Source organism: Chelonia mydas, chromosome 3 (genome assembly GCF_015237465.2).
Source record: "Chelonia mydas isolate rCheMyd1 chromosome 3, rCheMyd1.pri.v2, whole genome shotgun sequence".
Taxonomy (NCBI): Eukaryota; Metazoa; Chordata; order Testudines; family Cheloniidae; genus Chelonia; species Chelonia mydas.
The window spans coordinates 191,668,342-191,685,951 of record NC_057851.1 but is presented as its reverse complement, the minus strand read 5'-3'; the positions used below and the strand labels follow the sequence as shown (position 1 = coordinate 191,685,951).

The window sequence follows — 17,610 nt, the reverse complement described above, 5'->3', positions numbered from 1 at the left end:
CAGTAATATCTTGGGTAGGGCATCTGTGCTGAAGTTTGGGAAATGCACCTTCTAGATCTACTTAGAAAATTTCTCTTCCTGGACTGATACAATGTAGGGCCCAGTCTCCACTACAACTTTTAGAAGAGTCTGTAGCCAGTTAGGGCCATTAAGTTGGATACAGTGAAAAACTGCTAGCGAAATGAAACTATAACATCTGACATAGTGCCTGTTGCATAGTTACAGTAAGCTTATACGAGGGTTCTCTTTAACCTCTGCTTTAGTGGCCATTTGTTTGTCATTCTCCTAAGGGTTTCCTGTGTTAAATAAAGACATTAACATCAAATCGGTTCCACCACATTAAGCTCCACTTGTAATTTAAAAAGACCAAGCCTTCTTGTCATGTGATGTGGATTTGCTCCTTTTAAGAATGTTCATGAATAGTTGAAATGACTAGGAGTATCAGTTAATGGTCTCCAGCGCTATGTAGAGTTATTAACACTGTTACAGGAAAACAAAGTCCTATACCACACTCAATTGTAAGTGTCATTCTTTTAAAAAAAGTTATGATTTTGCCATAGCTTCATCTAGCCAAGTGCAAACCTCCATTTTCCCCTTGGTAAAGAGACAAATGAGATGTATTTGGCACTTCAAAAATACAAGCTGCTTCAGTGCTGTTATACAGCATTATAAACAAACCACTTACCAGCGTTTAGAGCAGGAAGCCAGGAGTTCAGGGTTCTAATACTGACCTGTCATGAACTCATCGTGTGATCTTCACAAGTCACTTAACCTCTCTCGTACCTATGTTCTCACACCTGTAACATCAAAAGAACACTTATTTTTGTAAATGTGCTTTGAGATCCTTTCGTGAAGGGTACAGAACATAATTTTAGATACCGTAATCTTTCTGTGTTTCTTCATCACTGGGACTTGTGTAAATAAGTAGTCATACTACTCTACATTTGCTCTCCTTTTAAGGTTTATTATCCCTGCCATAAAGTTTGTTCTACACTACTAGTAATGTTAGTAATGTTACCTCTTGCTAACAGTGGGTATCTGCAACAGGTATAGCCTAACTACAATGTTTAAACCTGCAAGGTGGCCGTTTATCTATCCCTTTAAGAGGAAGAGTTAATTGCATTTGAATCAGTGCTGGGCAACAAAATTTAAAACAAGACTAGCCATGTCCTCCCAAGTTAACGTAATCATCAGTTCCCAGGCAACCTGCATTAGCCAATCCTTCTTGCCTCTCTAGGCTAGTAGTGGACTTCTGACTACGCCACAGCACAGATCCCCACATGCATGTTTATAACCCCAGCTAATTGTCTCAGTCAGTGTCCCCTTCCTCCTGGAACCCTAGAAAAACATCTTCCCCCCAGGCCACCTTGACTCATCTGAGGGGAACTCTTATAGAAGCTGCAACCAGTTCCAGCTGAGGGACTTCTTGCTAACTTTGTTACCGTGTGGGTGTATGGGGGCTATAAATCCCAGCACACAGGACAAACCATGTTCAGCTATACCCTTGTGCACAGCCATTGTCAACAATGGGCAATTTTGCTACTGTGGATAAGGCTAAAGGTTGTGAATTTTGATACCATGGGGACCAGAGGGGAATTTGATTTACACGGAACTCTGACAATTGTTGTTCTTCTTTGGAATATAAAAAGAGAGGGGGCCAATTTGTTGGGCTTGAAATTCATTGAGTTTGTGCAGCACTATCTCATGAGGATATGGGCATTCAGTCCACGTAAGAGAGGGCTGGGGGCATGGCCTCAAGGCAGTTGTCCACACACGAAAGCTAACCAGCCTTTGGATCCTGCCAAAGCAAACCTGGGCATCTACAGTGTTGGGAGAGAGGTACGGTTTGCTGGTGCACTCACTGGAGGCCAGCAGCAGAGTTGTTCTCATCGCCCTGCTAGCGAACAACTTGGTTGGAGACTTAATGGTCAAGATAAGGAACTGGAGCTGTTCTGAGTAGGGATTAGAGGTGGACTGGTGCGGTGGAGGCATAAAAAGCATTGCTGACCTTACATGACCCCATTCTGGTTGGATGACGTAGACCAGAGGAAAACATTCCCAGATCTGTAGTACTATATTCCAGACTACAGGAAGTACAGGAGGCAATAGACCTGTCACAACTGCATTATTATTTACAGAACTACAGCATCCTGAACCAGTGCATGAGATAGTGTTTAAATGTTCTTATAAGAAAGGCTGCAAATTATGATTGTAACATGTTATAAAATAAAGGGTAATGAAGATCATTCTATTGGGGCTAGTACTCTGGTTGCCTTTATTACTATCCCAGCTGCAAAATTAATATTAAAGTATTTGGGCTTATGATTTAAGGCAAATGCAAAAAAGCATAACTCTAATTGTTTGATATATACTGTAGGTTTCCAAGACTTTGTCTTTAATGTAGTATATGTAACATTTTGGTTGGTTGTTTTGTTCTTCAGCAACAGCAGTTATTTGAAATATGTCCGCATGGTTTAGTAGTGTTATTTTTGGACGCCATAGGAATATGAAAGGGGAATAAAAGCCAACTGTCGCTATTAATTGGAAATAATATATTTAATTTTGGAAGGCTGGAATAATAGAAAACATGCCTGAGTGTTCATCTCTGGTTGTCTGATCTTTTTCTGTTATTAAATAAATCAAAACCTCTTGTGGTTTCAACCTGTAATATTAGATCTCTAAATATCTGACTTACACTGTCAGTAATCACTCTAATGACGGCCAGCCTTCAGAAGAACGGTTTTATACTAGCTTTCCCCATACTGCTGGAAGAATTATATCCATCTTATTTTTAACAATCCTTGGTTTGTTTGGTGTTGTTTTTTTTAAACTGATACTCTATGCAGTTGCCACTGCTTTCGCCAATTAGCTGACATAAAATAAAATAGAAAACAAAGCCATATTTTAACATGTGTGGGTGAGAGCTTTTGTGGGTTGTTTTTACGTCTAACAGGCCAGCTCATGATTTTATCATGAGTCTCCTGATTTTTGGTGTTTTTCTTAAGGACCCAGCTCCTGGAAGCATGTTGGTAGATGAGAATCTCATCTTTCATTTAAAAAAGTAAGTTTTTAGCCTTCGTGGTTGTAGAGTAAAGGTTCAAAATCCAGAGGGCAAATAAAAAGAACCCTTATTTAATCATTCTTTTTAAAATATCATGAATTTTAAGTCAAACACAGTGCTTTTTATAATGCACATATTAGATTTTTTTAGAGGTGTGTAAAAACACTTGCATATGTAGTTCAGACAGTGAGAATCAACAGTGTTTACTGTCACAAAGAGACATGAAGATGTGCACCTGATGAGGGAGAAAGTAGTTTTACATAGGCCATAACTTTATTTTTGCTTTGCAGAACTCTTGGCATTAGGGTCACTTAACCATATAGTGTTTAGCCTTATTAGAACTCACATGACTGCTGCCTTTGAGCTAACGCGGAATGCTAATATATGCCTAATGAAGTTTATTGGCGTCAGAGTGGCGGTCTGGGAAAGAAATACAAGGTTTTTGGTGTGCATCCCTTACACACCCCAAATTCCCAGTGCCAAAAGCAATGAGAATTTTGGGTGGGCAAGGAATGCCCCTGGTTCAGAGGGAAAAGTTTTCTAATCTTTTACAACCTCCTTAAACTACACTCAAAGCTAACCCCCTAATCTAACCACTAAAAATAAGCACAGTACTCTGTATGGCTGCAATAGTTAAAATTATAATGTGGATTCCACTGTAAATGCAAGTTTCAATGTGTGTGCAATGATTATTATAAAGTATTTATAGTATGGTAGCACCCAGAGGTCCCAACCTGGGTTCAGACCCCATTGTGCTGTTGCTATACAAACATAGTAAATAGACAACCTGAAGAGTTTACAGATCTAAAGAATGACAAGTATTTCATTAGGAGGAAAGAACACAATGTGCATGTTTTGCACATTCCAAGAAATGTTCCAATAAAATCCTGACTAAGCCAGACCAGAATATCATAGAATCGTAGAAGATTAGGGTTGGAAGAGACCTCAGGAGGTCATCTAGTCCAACCCCCTGCTCAAAGCAGGATGAACCCCAGCTAAATCATCCCAGCCAGGGCTTTGTCAAGCCGGGCCTTAAAAACCTCTAAGGATGGAGGTTCTACCAGCTCCCTAGCTAACCCTTTCCAGTGCTTCACCACTGTCCTAGTGAAATAGTTTTTCCTAATATCCAACCTAGACCTCCCTCACTGCAACTTGAGACAATTGCTTCTTGTTCTGTCATCTGCCACCACTGAGAACAGCCAAGCTCCATCCTCTTTGGAACCCCCTTCAGGTAGTTGAAGGCTGCTATCAAATCGCCCCTCACTCTTCTCTTCTGCAAACTAAATAAGCCCAGTTCCCTCTGCCTCTCCTCGTATATCATGTGCTCCAGCCCCCTAATCATTTTCGTTGCCCTCCACTGGACTCTCTCCAATTTGTCCACATCCTTTCTGTACTGAGGGAGTCCAAAACTGGACACAATACTCCAGATGTGGCCTCACCAGTGCCGAATAGAGGGGAATAATCACTTCCCTTGATCAGCTGGCAGTGCTCCTACTAATGCAGCCCAATATGCCGTTAGCCTTCTTGGCAACAAGGGCACATTGTTGACTCATACCCAGCTTCTTGTCCACTGTAATCCCTAGGTCCTTTTCTGCAGAACTGTCACTTAGCCAGTCAGTCCCCAGCCTGTAGCAGTGCATGGGATTCCTCCGTGCTAAGTGCAGGACTCTGCACTTGTCCTTGTTGAACCTCATCAGATTTCTTTTGGCCCAATCCTCCAATTTGTCTAGGTCACTCTGGACCCTATCCCTACCCTCCAGCATATCTACCCCTCCCTCCAGCTTAGTGTCACCCACAAACTTGCTGGGGGTGCAATTCATCCCATCATCCAGATCATTAATGAAGATGTTGAACAAAACCAGCCCCAGGACCAACCTCTGAGGCACTCCACTTGATACCAGCTGCCAACTAGACATAGAGCTGTTGATCACTACCCATTGAGCCCGATGATCTAGACAGCTTTCTATCCATGTTATAGTCCATTCATCCAATCTATACTTTTTTAACTTGCTGGCAAGAATACTGTGGGAAACCATATCAAAAGCTTTGCTAAAGTCAAGGTATATCATGTCCACTGCTTTCCCCATATCCACAGAGCCAGTTATCTCATCATAGAAGGCAATCAGGTTGGTCAGGTATGACTTGCTTTTGGTGAATCCATGTTGACTGTTCCTGATCACCTTATTCTCCTCCAAGTGCTTCAAAAGGGATTCCTTGAGGATCTGCTCCATGATTTTTCCACGGACTGAAGTGAGGCTGATTGGTCTGTAGTTCCCCCCGATTCTCCTTCTTCTCTTTTTGAAAGGAGGGCACTAGTTGAAATTAGTATATTCCAAACAATTTGAGGAAGTGGCCAAAGTAAGCAATTGGACTAGCAGAGATTTATAGCAATGCAGGAAAAAGTGCCTCATCCTTGTGTTTGAAAGTAGATGTATTAATCTGAGTCTAGCAATAAGACAGATACGTTCTGACACATGCTATTACATCAGCTAATAGCCAATTAGTTTGCTTGCTTTTTCCAGTAGATTTGTGAAGGAAAAATAAATTTTTTCAAGATGTGACTTGAAAGTACAGGAGTACAGGAATATTTATAAGACTCAACAGTGGCCCCTCACCCACACTACAGAGTGAAAATTCATTGAGCAAAAACATTGAGTCTCTAGATGAGGTCAAAATCTTTAAGGGGGTCTTTTTATTATTATTACACTGTTGAAGCTCAAAATGTAATTGTAACCACATCCTATCCATTGATTAACAACCAAGGCTGTTTTTGTTTATAGCAATTTTTTAATACTCGTAAAAATGTGCTACATTTACAGTTCTGCAAACTGGTGTTTTGTACATCCACAAAACAGATGTAAGGAGCATAGAGAGAGGCCACACTAGCCCAATGATACACTTTCCATACTTCCATGGAAGAACCATGGCAAAGACTGAATTTATTGGTTCTCCCATTGACTTAATTACTCCAGGCCCCATGAACAGCAGTAGCTATGTTGGCAGGAGAAGCTATCCCACCGACATAGCGCTGTCAACACTGGCACTTAGGTTGGTGTAACTTTTGTTGCTTGGGGGGTGGCTTATTCACTTCCCTGAGCAACATAACTTATATCGATGTATGCTGTAGTGTATACATAGTCTAAAATAGGTACAGCACCTCACAGATATAACTCTCAATGACTAGAGTTTGCCAAATAACTGTTGATATTGTAGGCTGTTGCACATTAGTTTGTATTGCTTTCCCTATAATCCAATGGCATGGGCTACGAAATGGTCTTTAGCTAACTTAATCAAGGATGTTTTGTTGGAAGATTTCACTGAAAACTGAATTCTGCTGCTACTTTCTCTCTTGGATAATTAGCAAAATTTTCTCGAAACTGAAGAGGGTAGGTCAGCCTCAACAAAGAAGGGATTTCAAATTAAATGGCAGACTGAGACCAAATGACTTCAGGCAAAATATATAACACTCTGAGAACTTGAATATTCAAGAAAAGCAAATAACATGCATCGGATTGGACACTGAATACTGCACTAGTTACACCATACATTGCTATTTGGTATGGCAAATCTCTATGGGCAGTTTCCATGTAAATGCAGCTGCAAAATACAATCAACCATTTTCAAACCCATACCTATGCCTTTTCAAGTTTCTGCTTATACATTTTTGTCCACCATGTCTTATTCTGGCTGTTAAATACATGCTGGGCTTCCTTGCCATCTCTGGACACAAGACCAAAAACAACAGAGTAATATGGTTCAAAATAGCTTTCCAAAGAAGAAACCCCATATATCTATATGCAAAGGTGATAACAGTTTGATTCCAACTCTATCAGCAGTGCTAACCTTTTAATTTGTTTTACCAAATCTTTTTAAACCTTTCCTTTATAATAGTTTTGCTGGAGAACTAAGTGGATGGAACATTTGCTATTCTATCTATCTTATGGTTTCATGCTGCTGTCCATCACCATAGTAACTGAGCACGTTCCATGTAACATCAGTAACGAAAGAAGTCCCTAGTGAACTTCGCGGAGCATCTGGCACTTTTCCCCTTTCTAAGTTTTTGCTTGAGGTAGGGCTTTTGTTTTGTTAGATTTTATTAATTCTCCTCCTCATTTCTGTGGGGGTTGTGAGGGATCTACTGTGTAGAGCCTGTTTTAGTGGTGTGAGCATCATTTTGATGGTTTAAAGGCTTTTTTGAAGAGGAAGGTTACACAGTGTTTCTTAAAGATGGTCAGACTCTGGATTTGCCTGATCTCTGGAAATTTGTTGCATAGCTGGAGGCCCTGGAAATGCTTTGCCCTATACTCTAAAATCCTTCATGCTGAGCTGTGCCACCTGCATTGTGCCAGAGGAGCACAGCAGTTGCAATGGTTGACAGATCAAAATTCTGTCTCTGATGTAACTGGGGCTTAATCGATTCATTAATTGCTTTGAAAATTAGGACCAAGGCTTTAAACATGCACAGGAAGCTGACTGAGAGCCAGTGCACAGATCTGAGCATAAGCCTGAGGTGGTCACAGAGGCCTAAGTCATGGAGAAAGCAGGCAGTCACATTCTGTACCAAATGGACACTGTTTGCACCATCTTCACATTCAGCTTCGGATACAGTGAATTACAATAATCCAGCCTGGAAGTAACAAATACATATAGCCAGGTCCTCCTCTGGGAAGAAGGGGCTAAATTTCCTAGCAAGCTGGAGGTGACAGAAGGCATTTTTAGAAACTGATACTACCTGGTCATCCATGATTAATGCATCAAGTGAAAAAGGATCTTTAAAAGTTTCACACTACTTTGATGAATGGAGGCTGTGCACCTTTTATGAAAGGTGGAGACAACATCTCAGCTAATTCTTCATAGCATTTCCCCCTTTCATCCAGCATCACTTCTGTTTTGCCTGGATTCAGTTTGAGCCAGCTGCTCTTCATCCAACAGCTGATTTTCTTGTAGGCAGTCTGACATCTTACAAGCACTGGTGGTTGTGTCAGTTAAATATGAAATATATAGTTGAACACCATTGGCAGCTGAGTCCATGGCATCTCACTATCTCACCCAGTCATCCCACAAAGATACTGAAGAGGAGATAGTATGAATCTCTATGGGACTCTCCGGGTGAAAGCTGTCATGGATCCACAGGATGTGCTATACCCCAGATTTTAAACAGGCCCCAGGCAACACTTTCAAAACAGAGTAGGGTTTATTAGTTAACTGGAACACAGCACTGGAAGTCCTTAAGTTAACACAGAGAAAGTCTGATGCCTACTAGTGCCATCAATCACTATAATAAAATAAAATAGCAATTTATATTTCTTACTTATTCTAAATACTTGTGTCTGTATTTTCAGAAAATTGGGTTTTTTTTAAATACACAAAAACACTGGAATGATCCTGTCAGAGTGCATTGTTTCTTTACTGTTCTTGAGGGCCCTGCAGTTTCAGCCTCTTGTTTTCATTTCTTTTTATTCAGTTTGTTTAGCCCTTTCCATGTGTTCTACAATTGTCCGCCTTCGAACGTAACATACAGCCTTGCCGCATACAGTACAGAACAGCACATTTCACGTGAAAGTTGTCCTTACCAAACTCAGTGACACGGTCTTTAGGGGCAATTTTTAAAGTTTTCAGCAGCTTTTCACATTAATTACTCACATCTGGAGGCTGAAGAGAAAATTGGAGATGCATTAAAACACAAACCCCTATATACCGTTGAATAACCACTATACGCGGAAGCAGCTTGTTGGAGTTTTATTTAGCAATGTAAATTTAAAGCGCATTCAGAAATCAACCACAAGAGGGGGAAGATTCCAGGTACTGAATAAGTGACTGGTACTTTCAGTAAAATTTAGTTAATAGTTATACATTTTTATTTTTTCACAAAATGTAAAAACCAAAGATTTTCTGTAAAAATGCAAATTCTGCATTTTTCCATGGCAAGTGGATTTCTAGGATCCACCTGCTAAAAATTTAAATTGGAGCCACAATTCTTATGCACTTCACTGACTCTATTACACATTCAATAGCCATGCATTTATTATCCAGCTTTACAGACCTTAAAAAAAATCCTGTGGAGCTACTCCCTGTACATCCAAGCTTCTCCCCCTTCAGCTGGGCGTAAGCCCATTTTCTTGAACTGGGTGAGGGAGAGTCTTTGAAGACTGAGTACTTGCTTCAGGCGTTGAATTTATAGCTCTCCCTTATGTGGTCAATCTGTTCACAGCACCAGCATTTAACTGAACTGCTAACCTCATTTTTTTTTAAACATTATTGCTATTCTTTCATTTTACAACCCAGTAGAACTTCTTGGACAGAATCAATTTAGAATCCCCCTTTTCCATCATGCATATTAGATGTGGATTTGTACTTCGAGCACTCATGGCTGATAGCTTCAAGCTTCTTCATTTAGCAGCTGCCTCCACTTCTGCTGGGCTGCTGCATGAGTCTGCCCTTCCTGCAGGAAATTCTACTATAAATTGTCCTGTTTCCTTTTGATTATTTTAATTTTCAAGTCCATGTCCAGCTGAACATCAGTAAATTGGTCCATGGTGTACACTGAAGTCCTCAATTCGGGTGGGGTTTATTTCTCTTCGGTGCCAGCCAGGGCTCAGCTATCTGCCATGAGCAAACTATATAGCAAGAGTTTGTTTGCTCTGGTTAAGTTCTGTAGCAGCACCTGAGCTGGTTAACAGCTCAAGGTCTGTTAATTTGCCCAACCATTCAGTTGAGCTATTTTAGAAGTGAATGCGGAGGCTTTCCAGTAAAGATACACAAGTGATTAGTAAAATGTAGTTTTGGCTCTTCAATTCCTGAACTCCTTTTTACAAACTCTCTTGTGAAATCACCTGTTTCTATTTCCACATCACATTTCTCACTGTACACTTCACAGTTTTTACCACTAATTACCTGTAATTGAATATGTCATTTCTCTCATTTTCTTAATTTGTCTGCATAAAACAAACTGATTTTACTAAAAGTTGATATTTTGACATTGAAGGACCATCTGCTTCAGTGAACATCCATCTGTATTTACTTCATGTGTGCAAGACATTTTGTTTGGTTTACTGGTTTTAATGGTTGCTTTAGTGAAATTTTATTTGCATACCAATTTCTTTTCTTTATTAGGCAGAATGCTCTGGAGCTATGGCTCCCAGAACTGGGCAGAGAATGGTAATTCCCTGATGTGGAGAACTTTGAAATTTTTGGTTTTCATTCCTAATCAGAATGAAATTAAATTTATACATTCTCTGTGAAACTGAATTACTGTTCTCCATCCAGTTCTAGCAGCAACCACCACTTGGGAGAGGCTAAAGCTTTTTTTCTCCTGTAGTCCATATTTTGTGGGCTTTTTGTTGGCTTTTGTTAAGATTCATAGGTTGTTCATAAATTTTGGGTAGAGATGAAGCTTGCCATCCTGACATTGTTCAACTTTTAGAGACTTTTTAAGTAGATCATTTAGATTTCCAGCCCAGAACAGTTTAAAAATAGAAATGCTTTGTGTAAGAGAACCACCAAGGTCCTGAAAAGTAAAGGTCCTGCTTAATGACCCATCAGACCGAGAACTCTTCCCCTGAACCCCTGCTTTCCACTAGTGCTCTGTGTGATCAGCAGCTGGCGTTGAGCAGTCTAGGTCAGGATACTTGCTGGACTCCTACTTTCTCACACCCCCCCCCCCCACACACACACTAGGTAGACTTATTGTAGGAAGATTTTTTTGGGACACATATTAACAGTTCTGACAAACTAATTTTGTAAACAGGCTCAAACGGCTGTATTATTTGATATATTTCTCTTTATACATACATTGCATAGTGTCAAGTTGCAGGTGCAGCAACTATTTTCATGCACTGACCTCCTTTAGAGTACTTTTTTAAACACCGTCAACTATCAGTGGAGTTACACTAACAGCAATGCAGCATTGGGAGAAATTTAAGAAAATGCCTAATATAGAGCCCATCCTTATTTAGGTGTGTAAAAATGGATTTTGATACCTGACTTTGGGCATTCAAGTTTGACCTTAATTGTTTCAGTTTCCTTGCTGTAAATGAGAATTTCTCCTAAATCAGAGAATTTCACTTAATGTTTCTGAAGTGCTCTGGAATCCTTAGACGATTATAGAAGTGAAAAGTATTATTAATGCACTAAGATATATTTTTATTCATTATTTCACAAGTTATCCACATATATCACAGTTCTCTTGACTAAGAAACAAAATTCATCCAACCCATCTTCACTTTCAGTTTATTAAAATTATCTTTACCAGTAATATTGTATTTACAGACTCATGGAGTATTAAAAACACCATTATGAAATTCCAAAGATTTTTTTTAAATCTAAAAATCATCAGGACCTGAAGTCACACACACTCATTTATAAATGTGTCCATTACTACAACTAAGGAAGTTCTTCGTAGCCATCTTTAACATTTCTATTAGTTTTAACTGAAATGGTGTTATGAAATAAACAGCTTTAGGTAAATTAATTTTGTTACATATGCTGTTGTTTGTGAACTATTTTACAAATATATTATTCCAAGGAGGTATTTGTGGGAGGGGGAAAGATGGTATTGTAATCGGTTGTCTACAGTTCATCCCCAAACCCCAACACTGGCACTGATTCTTTAGAAACCCTTAGTTTATGGGATTCAACATCCAGAAAGCTCTTATGAATTTTGCCATTTTTCAAGGAATACAGACTGGACTGAGGAAAGCCAAACAACTGGACTTTATTTTATTTTTGGTTTCTTTCTGGCTTGAAATTGTTCTGTTTTATTTTTGACAGATTTTATTAGCATTGATAAAGCAGGATCTACAGCTTTCTTAGTGACATTTCCCTTCTTTCCAATCTCATTCTCCTGTATCTCCTTTGCAAGATTCTGCTGCTTTTGTTCTCTTCGGCGAGCTTTCTCCTCCAAAATTTTTTCCACTGCTTTTGTCTTTTTGAAGTTTGAATCAGAAGGATCCAAATTAAACAAGTGGGAAGTATACAGTGCTTGAAACCTTGTATCAGCAACGTTCACCTGAAGATAGAAAAGAGAACCTATATCAGAGAAACAGGACAAAATGTAACATACCAGAAAATATGGTAATCATATTTAAATGGGAGAGCGTGTACAAGATATGGGTAACACTAATTGCCTAAGTCAGAACTTACTTAACTGGAACCTAAACTTTAATATTTAAATTTCAAACAGTAGTTCTCAGAATTTGGTCAGGCTGGTTAAATTAAACTATGCATTCATGGAGGGTGAATTTCACCTACGTGTGGGGGACTTTTCTGTCCTTTGCATTGTGTGCAAGGTGGTATGGGAGAGTCAACAACATACAGGAGACACTCCTGTGCAAAACCTGTATATCACAAAAGGTGGGCCACTGAAGACATTCCTTGTGGGTTAAGAATAAGCAAGCATGGAAAGAGTCAGTGGAGACGGGCAATAATCAATATTCCAGCCAACAGATTGCATGTGGTCTTGAAGAGTGAATTCTGTCTTCTTAAATTCCTATACATAATCTGGTTTTGCTCCCTCTGTTAGGGAAACATTGCTTGTAATCTAAGCCATGTAAAGTGCACCCAGGTCCTAAAGGGTTAGGCACACGTACATGTCGGTAACAAAAATTCAAAAGCAACATGGACTGATCAAAGTTGTATCCTTGTTTGATCCCAGCATTAGTAATGATAGCCTTTTCCTGTGTAGAAGTACTATAAAGAGGTTTATATTCAACTGCACTGTTAAAATGTTGTCAAATCATATTACTTAGGTATAATTCTTACATCAGAATTCCAATCCACTCCTCTTGAAAAAGTAAAGATACTACTAAATTCTATTAGATTTCAATACTTGGAATCTGTATTAGTATTACCTGAAAGTCATCTTCTAACAACTCCTCCTTTTTCATTAGTTGTTTCTTCTTCTTCTTGCTCAGGTTCTGTTGTTCTACAATCTTCTCATAGTTAAAATGTTTTCTGTCATCCTCCTCATCGTCCATCATAAGCAGTGCCATTTCAGCCTGTTACAATAAAAAGAGCTCATTTATATAACATCTCTTTGGGACGTATGGAATACACATGTTCCTTCTGAAACATGAGCACTCATGATTTCCAGGCTCCAGGGGAACAGTTGTAATTTGTAAACAGATTGCAAGCGATTATAAAACATAGTAATGTTTATTATATTATTAATTAAATATGTCTTCTAAAACTTTTGGAGAACTGATGAGGAGGAAAACTACAGTACTATTCAACAAGTTTTATACTCAGTAGTACAGCACAGCAGGTAAAGATTTTATCTCATTTCCACAAGGCTGTTATATCTATATTCAGTTTAGCCTCTTTGTAGGATTGTGACATAGGCTACATTCCACAACCATCTGTGCTTACCTTAAAGCATTGTATTTGTTTTTAAATTCTCCTATAGCTGATTTTTATTTTTAAACAAAGAACAACCCAGAAAGGTTGCTCTCTAATTATATATAATCATTGTCACTCATTTTCATCTTCACAGTGATCATATGCTTAAACATTCCACTTACAAGCGTTCAGAGACTTATGTGATCTCAACACTGACATTTATAACATAGAAATGAAAAAAGTGTCAAGGTAATTCTTATCTTATAAAAGATTGGTTTTTCACAAATAAAAACTATATTTAAATAAAAAGAAGAAATTAAGTTTGGGGCACACACTAACAAAAGCAAAGAAATTATGTGATTAAAGTGGATACTTTAAACTCCATTCACACTAATGAGAAATGAGAACCCCAAGCCAGGGCATGAATTCAGGACACTGCTAAATAACTTTGAATAGTCTAACTTTGCTATTTCTGCAAATGGGAAACAACTATTTAAGCATAACATTAGTTAAAAAAAATAAAATTAACTTTTGCTGAAGTGGAATAACTAAGCCTTTAGGGATCGAAAAATGTCTCACTGATAATTTCCTTTCCGCTAGCAGTCTCTCTCACAGTTCTTGACATCTGGGTCAGGATGGATAAAAAAAACAAATCAATGATTTATTTATTTTTGGGAGGAAAATGGTAAAAAAAATGTTTACGGAAAAAAATAGTAAAAAAATCAGTTTATTTAAATCAGATTTTTAATTTGTTAGTTAAGTTATAAGTTTTCCTCATAAAAATAAACCTGGTTAAAATGAAATCTGAATTTAATACAAAATATGTTAAGGCCTAAGCTTATTACAATCTCTTAAAACATTTAAATAAATAAATATGCTGAATCCATGAGCCACTATCAAAAACTTTAGTTAAAGGCTGGGTTTTTTTTTTAATATATAAAGAAAGAAACAAGGGGGAAACATCTAGCTTTGAAGTAACGCTTTATAATTATGGAACAACAGGTCTTGTACTGTGTTAAGGGCGTGATCCCCTGGGAAATCCAGGGGCCTGTGCTACGGGGTGCAAGAGACTGGCAAAGTCATCACAGGCATTGGGACCCACCCGATTCCATGAGACACCATCATGTATCTTATTAGGATTATCCACTGAGCCCACTTGGGCATACTCCTATTGTATAGTGGTTCAGTTTTCAAATTATGAATATTTATGATTTCACCCATCATTCACTGTTTTCTAACATAGTAAAAACATACAATTAATATGAATCTGAAAATATTAAACAATGTAATTGCTTAAATAAATGTGTACAATTACCTCCTAGGTAGCAAAAAAAGATATACCAAATCTAGTCTGAAGGCTCTATTTAGTTGTAAATCAACATGTTTTAATGGCTATATCAACCAGTGAGAATGCATCTCTCTTTAGAAAAAACCTAAATAGAAAACTTTATTAAAATCAATTATTTAAATTGAAGATTTCCACTTGGTGTTTTAAATTGCTTTGATTTAAATTAGGGCTGTCAATCGCAGTTAACTCATGAAATTAACACACAAAAAATTAATCGCAATTAATCACACTATTAAATAATACAATACCAATTGAAATGTATTAAATATTTTTGGATGTTCTACATTTTCAAATATATTCATTTAAATTACAACACAGAATACAAAGTGTACAGAGCTCACTTTATTATTTTTGATTACAAATATTTGCACTGTAAAAATGATAAACAAAAGAAATAGTATTTTTCAATTTGCCTCATAAAAGTACTGTAGTGCAATCTTTATCGTGAAAGTGCAATTTACAAGTGTAGATTTTTTTTGTTACATAACTGCACTCAAAAACAAAACAATGTAAAACTTTAGAGCCTACAAGTCCATTCAGTCCTACTTCTTGCTCAGCCAATCATGAAGACAAACAAGTTTGTTTACATTTATGGGAGATAATGCTGCCTGCTTCTTATTTACAATGTCACCTGAAAGTGAGAACAGGCGTTCGCATGACACTGTTGTAGCCGGTGTCACAAGATATTTACATGCAGGGTTTTCTTTGGTACATAATTCGACATTGGTAAGTTCAACTTTCACGATAAAGAGATTGCACTACAGTACTTGTATTAGGTGAACTGAAAAATACTATTTCTTTTGTTTTTTACAGTGAAAATATTTGTAATAAAAATAAATAGAAAGTGAGCACTGTATACTTTGTATTCTGTGTTGTAACTGAAATCAATATATATGAAAACGTAGAAAACATCCAAAAATAATTAAATAAATGGTATTCTATTATTGTTTAGCAATGCAATTAATATTTTTTAAATCAATTGACAGCCCTAATTTAAATCAATTTACCCTAGTCTGCGCTGCTCTTTTTTCTTTAGCTCACAGAGGCAGTGATTTTATATTTACTTTCAGATCACTGATACAAGCATTGAATAACTTTGGGCCTAACACTCATGCCTGCTGAACTCCACAAGAAACATCCCCATTTGATGGGGATTCCACATTGACAATTACTTTTGGGTATCTGTCAGTTAGCCAGTTCTTAATCCATTTAATGAGTGCTTTATTGATACTTTACAGTGCCAATTTTCTATTCAGAATACCTTCCAACACTCAAACACTTTAAAAAAAAGTCTATTACATTTATAGTTTCCTTTAATCAACCAAACTTGTAATCTCAAAGAATGAAATGAGGATTGTTTGGCAAAACCTGTTTTCCACAGAAACATGCTGACTGGCATTAATTATATTCCTATCAACAGAGTAGTCCTACTGAATTCACTGGTACTACTCACATATGATTAACTCCACAAGTATTTAAAGGACTGGGACCTATGTCTGTAATCTTTAATGCTTTAACACAAAAATTACCTTGTGCTTTTCTTCTTCTTCTTTTTCTGGGGTACTTTCTTCTGTCTTGAATTTCTTTGATATTTTCTTTAAACCTGATCGCACAACAAATACATGAGTTAATTCATAAGTATACATGAGACTAATTCCTATAGCTACAGTATCTGAAAGTGTGTCTCAGTCAGCTGAAACTGATATTTCAATTTGAGGTAATAAAAGAAAAAGTTTGAAAAAAGAAATCAGGTATGGTTAAGACCTAGCAAGGATTTTTACAGGGAACAATATCCACTCAGTCTACTGAGTGGGTATCAGCACTCAAACTGGCAGAAGTGATGGTAGGCAAAGAAAAAAAAAAGAGGGGTATGGTACAATTTTTTCTTCCTTCTTGCAAAGAGCAGTTGTGAGAACCACTAGTGGGGCATAGCCAGTTACACAAAGCCACTCACTGTTCAAATTTACACGCATTATAAATCCAAAGAGAAATGAGTTTATGCTGCTACACAAGTAACTGAATTCACGTGCATTCTCTAAAATGTTCATTCCTTCTACTTAACTTCCAGTATGGAAAGGAACAATGTAACAGAAATAGTTTAAGAAAAGAAAAATAGTTTAAACTTATATTTTCCTAATCTGTCCATTGATAGTACTGGCAGCTGAACCAGAGTACAGCCTTGTTGAAGTCAAGATAAAGGCTATGTGGAAAAAAACAACAACAACAACCACCAAGATCAAAATTATTCCCCAAATTTACAGAGAAGCAGTAAAAGTTATGCATGAAAGAAAGATTATCGCAGAACAAAAGGGGACCAAAATATTGTTGGGCTAATTTAAGCTCATCTTACATGATGCGACTCTGATGAAGTTTTCTTTACTCACTAAGGAGGTCCTGTGCATACACTGATCCTTGTACTAATAAAGAATATTAACAGAAGGAAACAGAAGCCCACAATAATCAATTATTAAGGAGAATCCTATTTACAAATACTATGCAATCAAATTTATCTCTCAAGAAAGATTCAAGACCTACAGTGTTATGAGGTAGAAGGGAAGATGGAAAGCTGCCTGGACTAAATCATGCTCTCTGACCTTTAATGAACCCATTTCCAGTAATACATTACAGTCCTTTGGGGGTATTCTTAAGGAACATATTTGGATCCATTCTGTTTCCAGAAAAGAGACTAGAAATATTTACAAGCCAAAACAAAGTCTAGTTAAAGTTAATTTGCTAATTATGCTACGCAACAGGACACAACATCTCTTGAAGAGCCCCTGAAATACTTTAAGTAATTTCCTTTTTAAAAAAAAATTCACTCAACTGATTCCAAATAGCTTGCAGAGCTTGGGTGGGTTTCTCAGAA

General features: G+C 37.6%; 1 protein-coding gene across 15 annotated transcripts in view; it reads right to left on the bottom strand.

The window, feature by feature from the left end:
* Positions 1-11,182: 11,182 nt before the first annotated feature.
* ESF1 (ESF1 nucleolar pre-rRNA processing protein homolog) overlaps positions 11,183-17,610 on the bottom strand; it is a 71,045-nt gene continuing 64,617 nt past the window's right edge. For all 15 annotated transcript variants that reach the window (XM_043544012.1, XM_043544007.1, XM_043544004.1 and 12 more), the window contains 3 exons: positions 16,274-16,347; positions 12,910-13,056; positions 11,183-12,068 (listed from right to left, as the gene is read on the bottom strand). In XM_043544012.1, the coding sequence (XP_043399947.1) occupies positions 11,775-12,068; positions 12,910-13,056; positions 16,274-16,347 (515 nt within the window). In that variant the 3' untranslated portion in view covers positions 11,183-11,774. The remainder of the gene's footprint in view (positions 12,069-12,909; positions 13,057-16,273; positions 16,348-17,610) is intronic.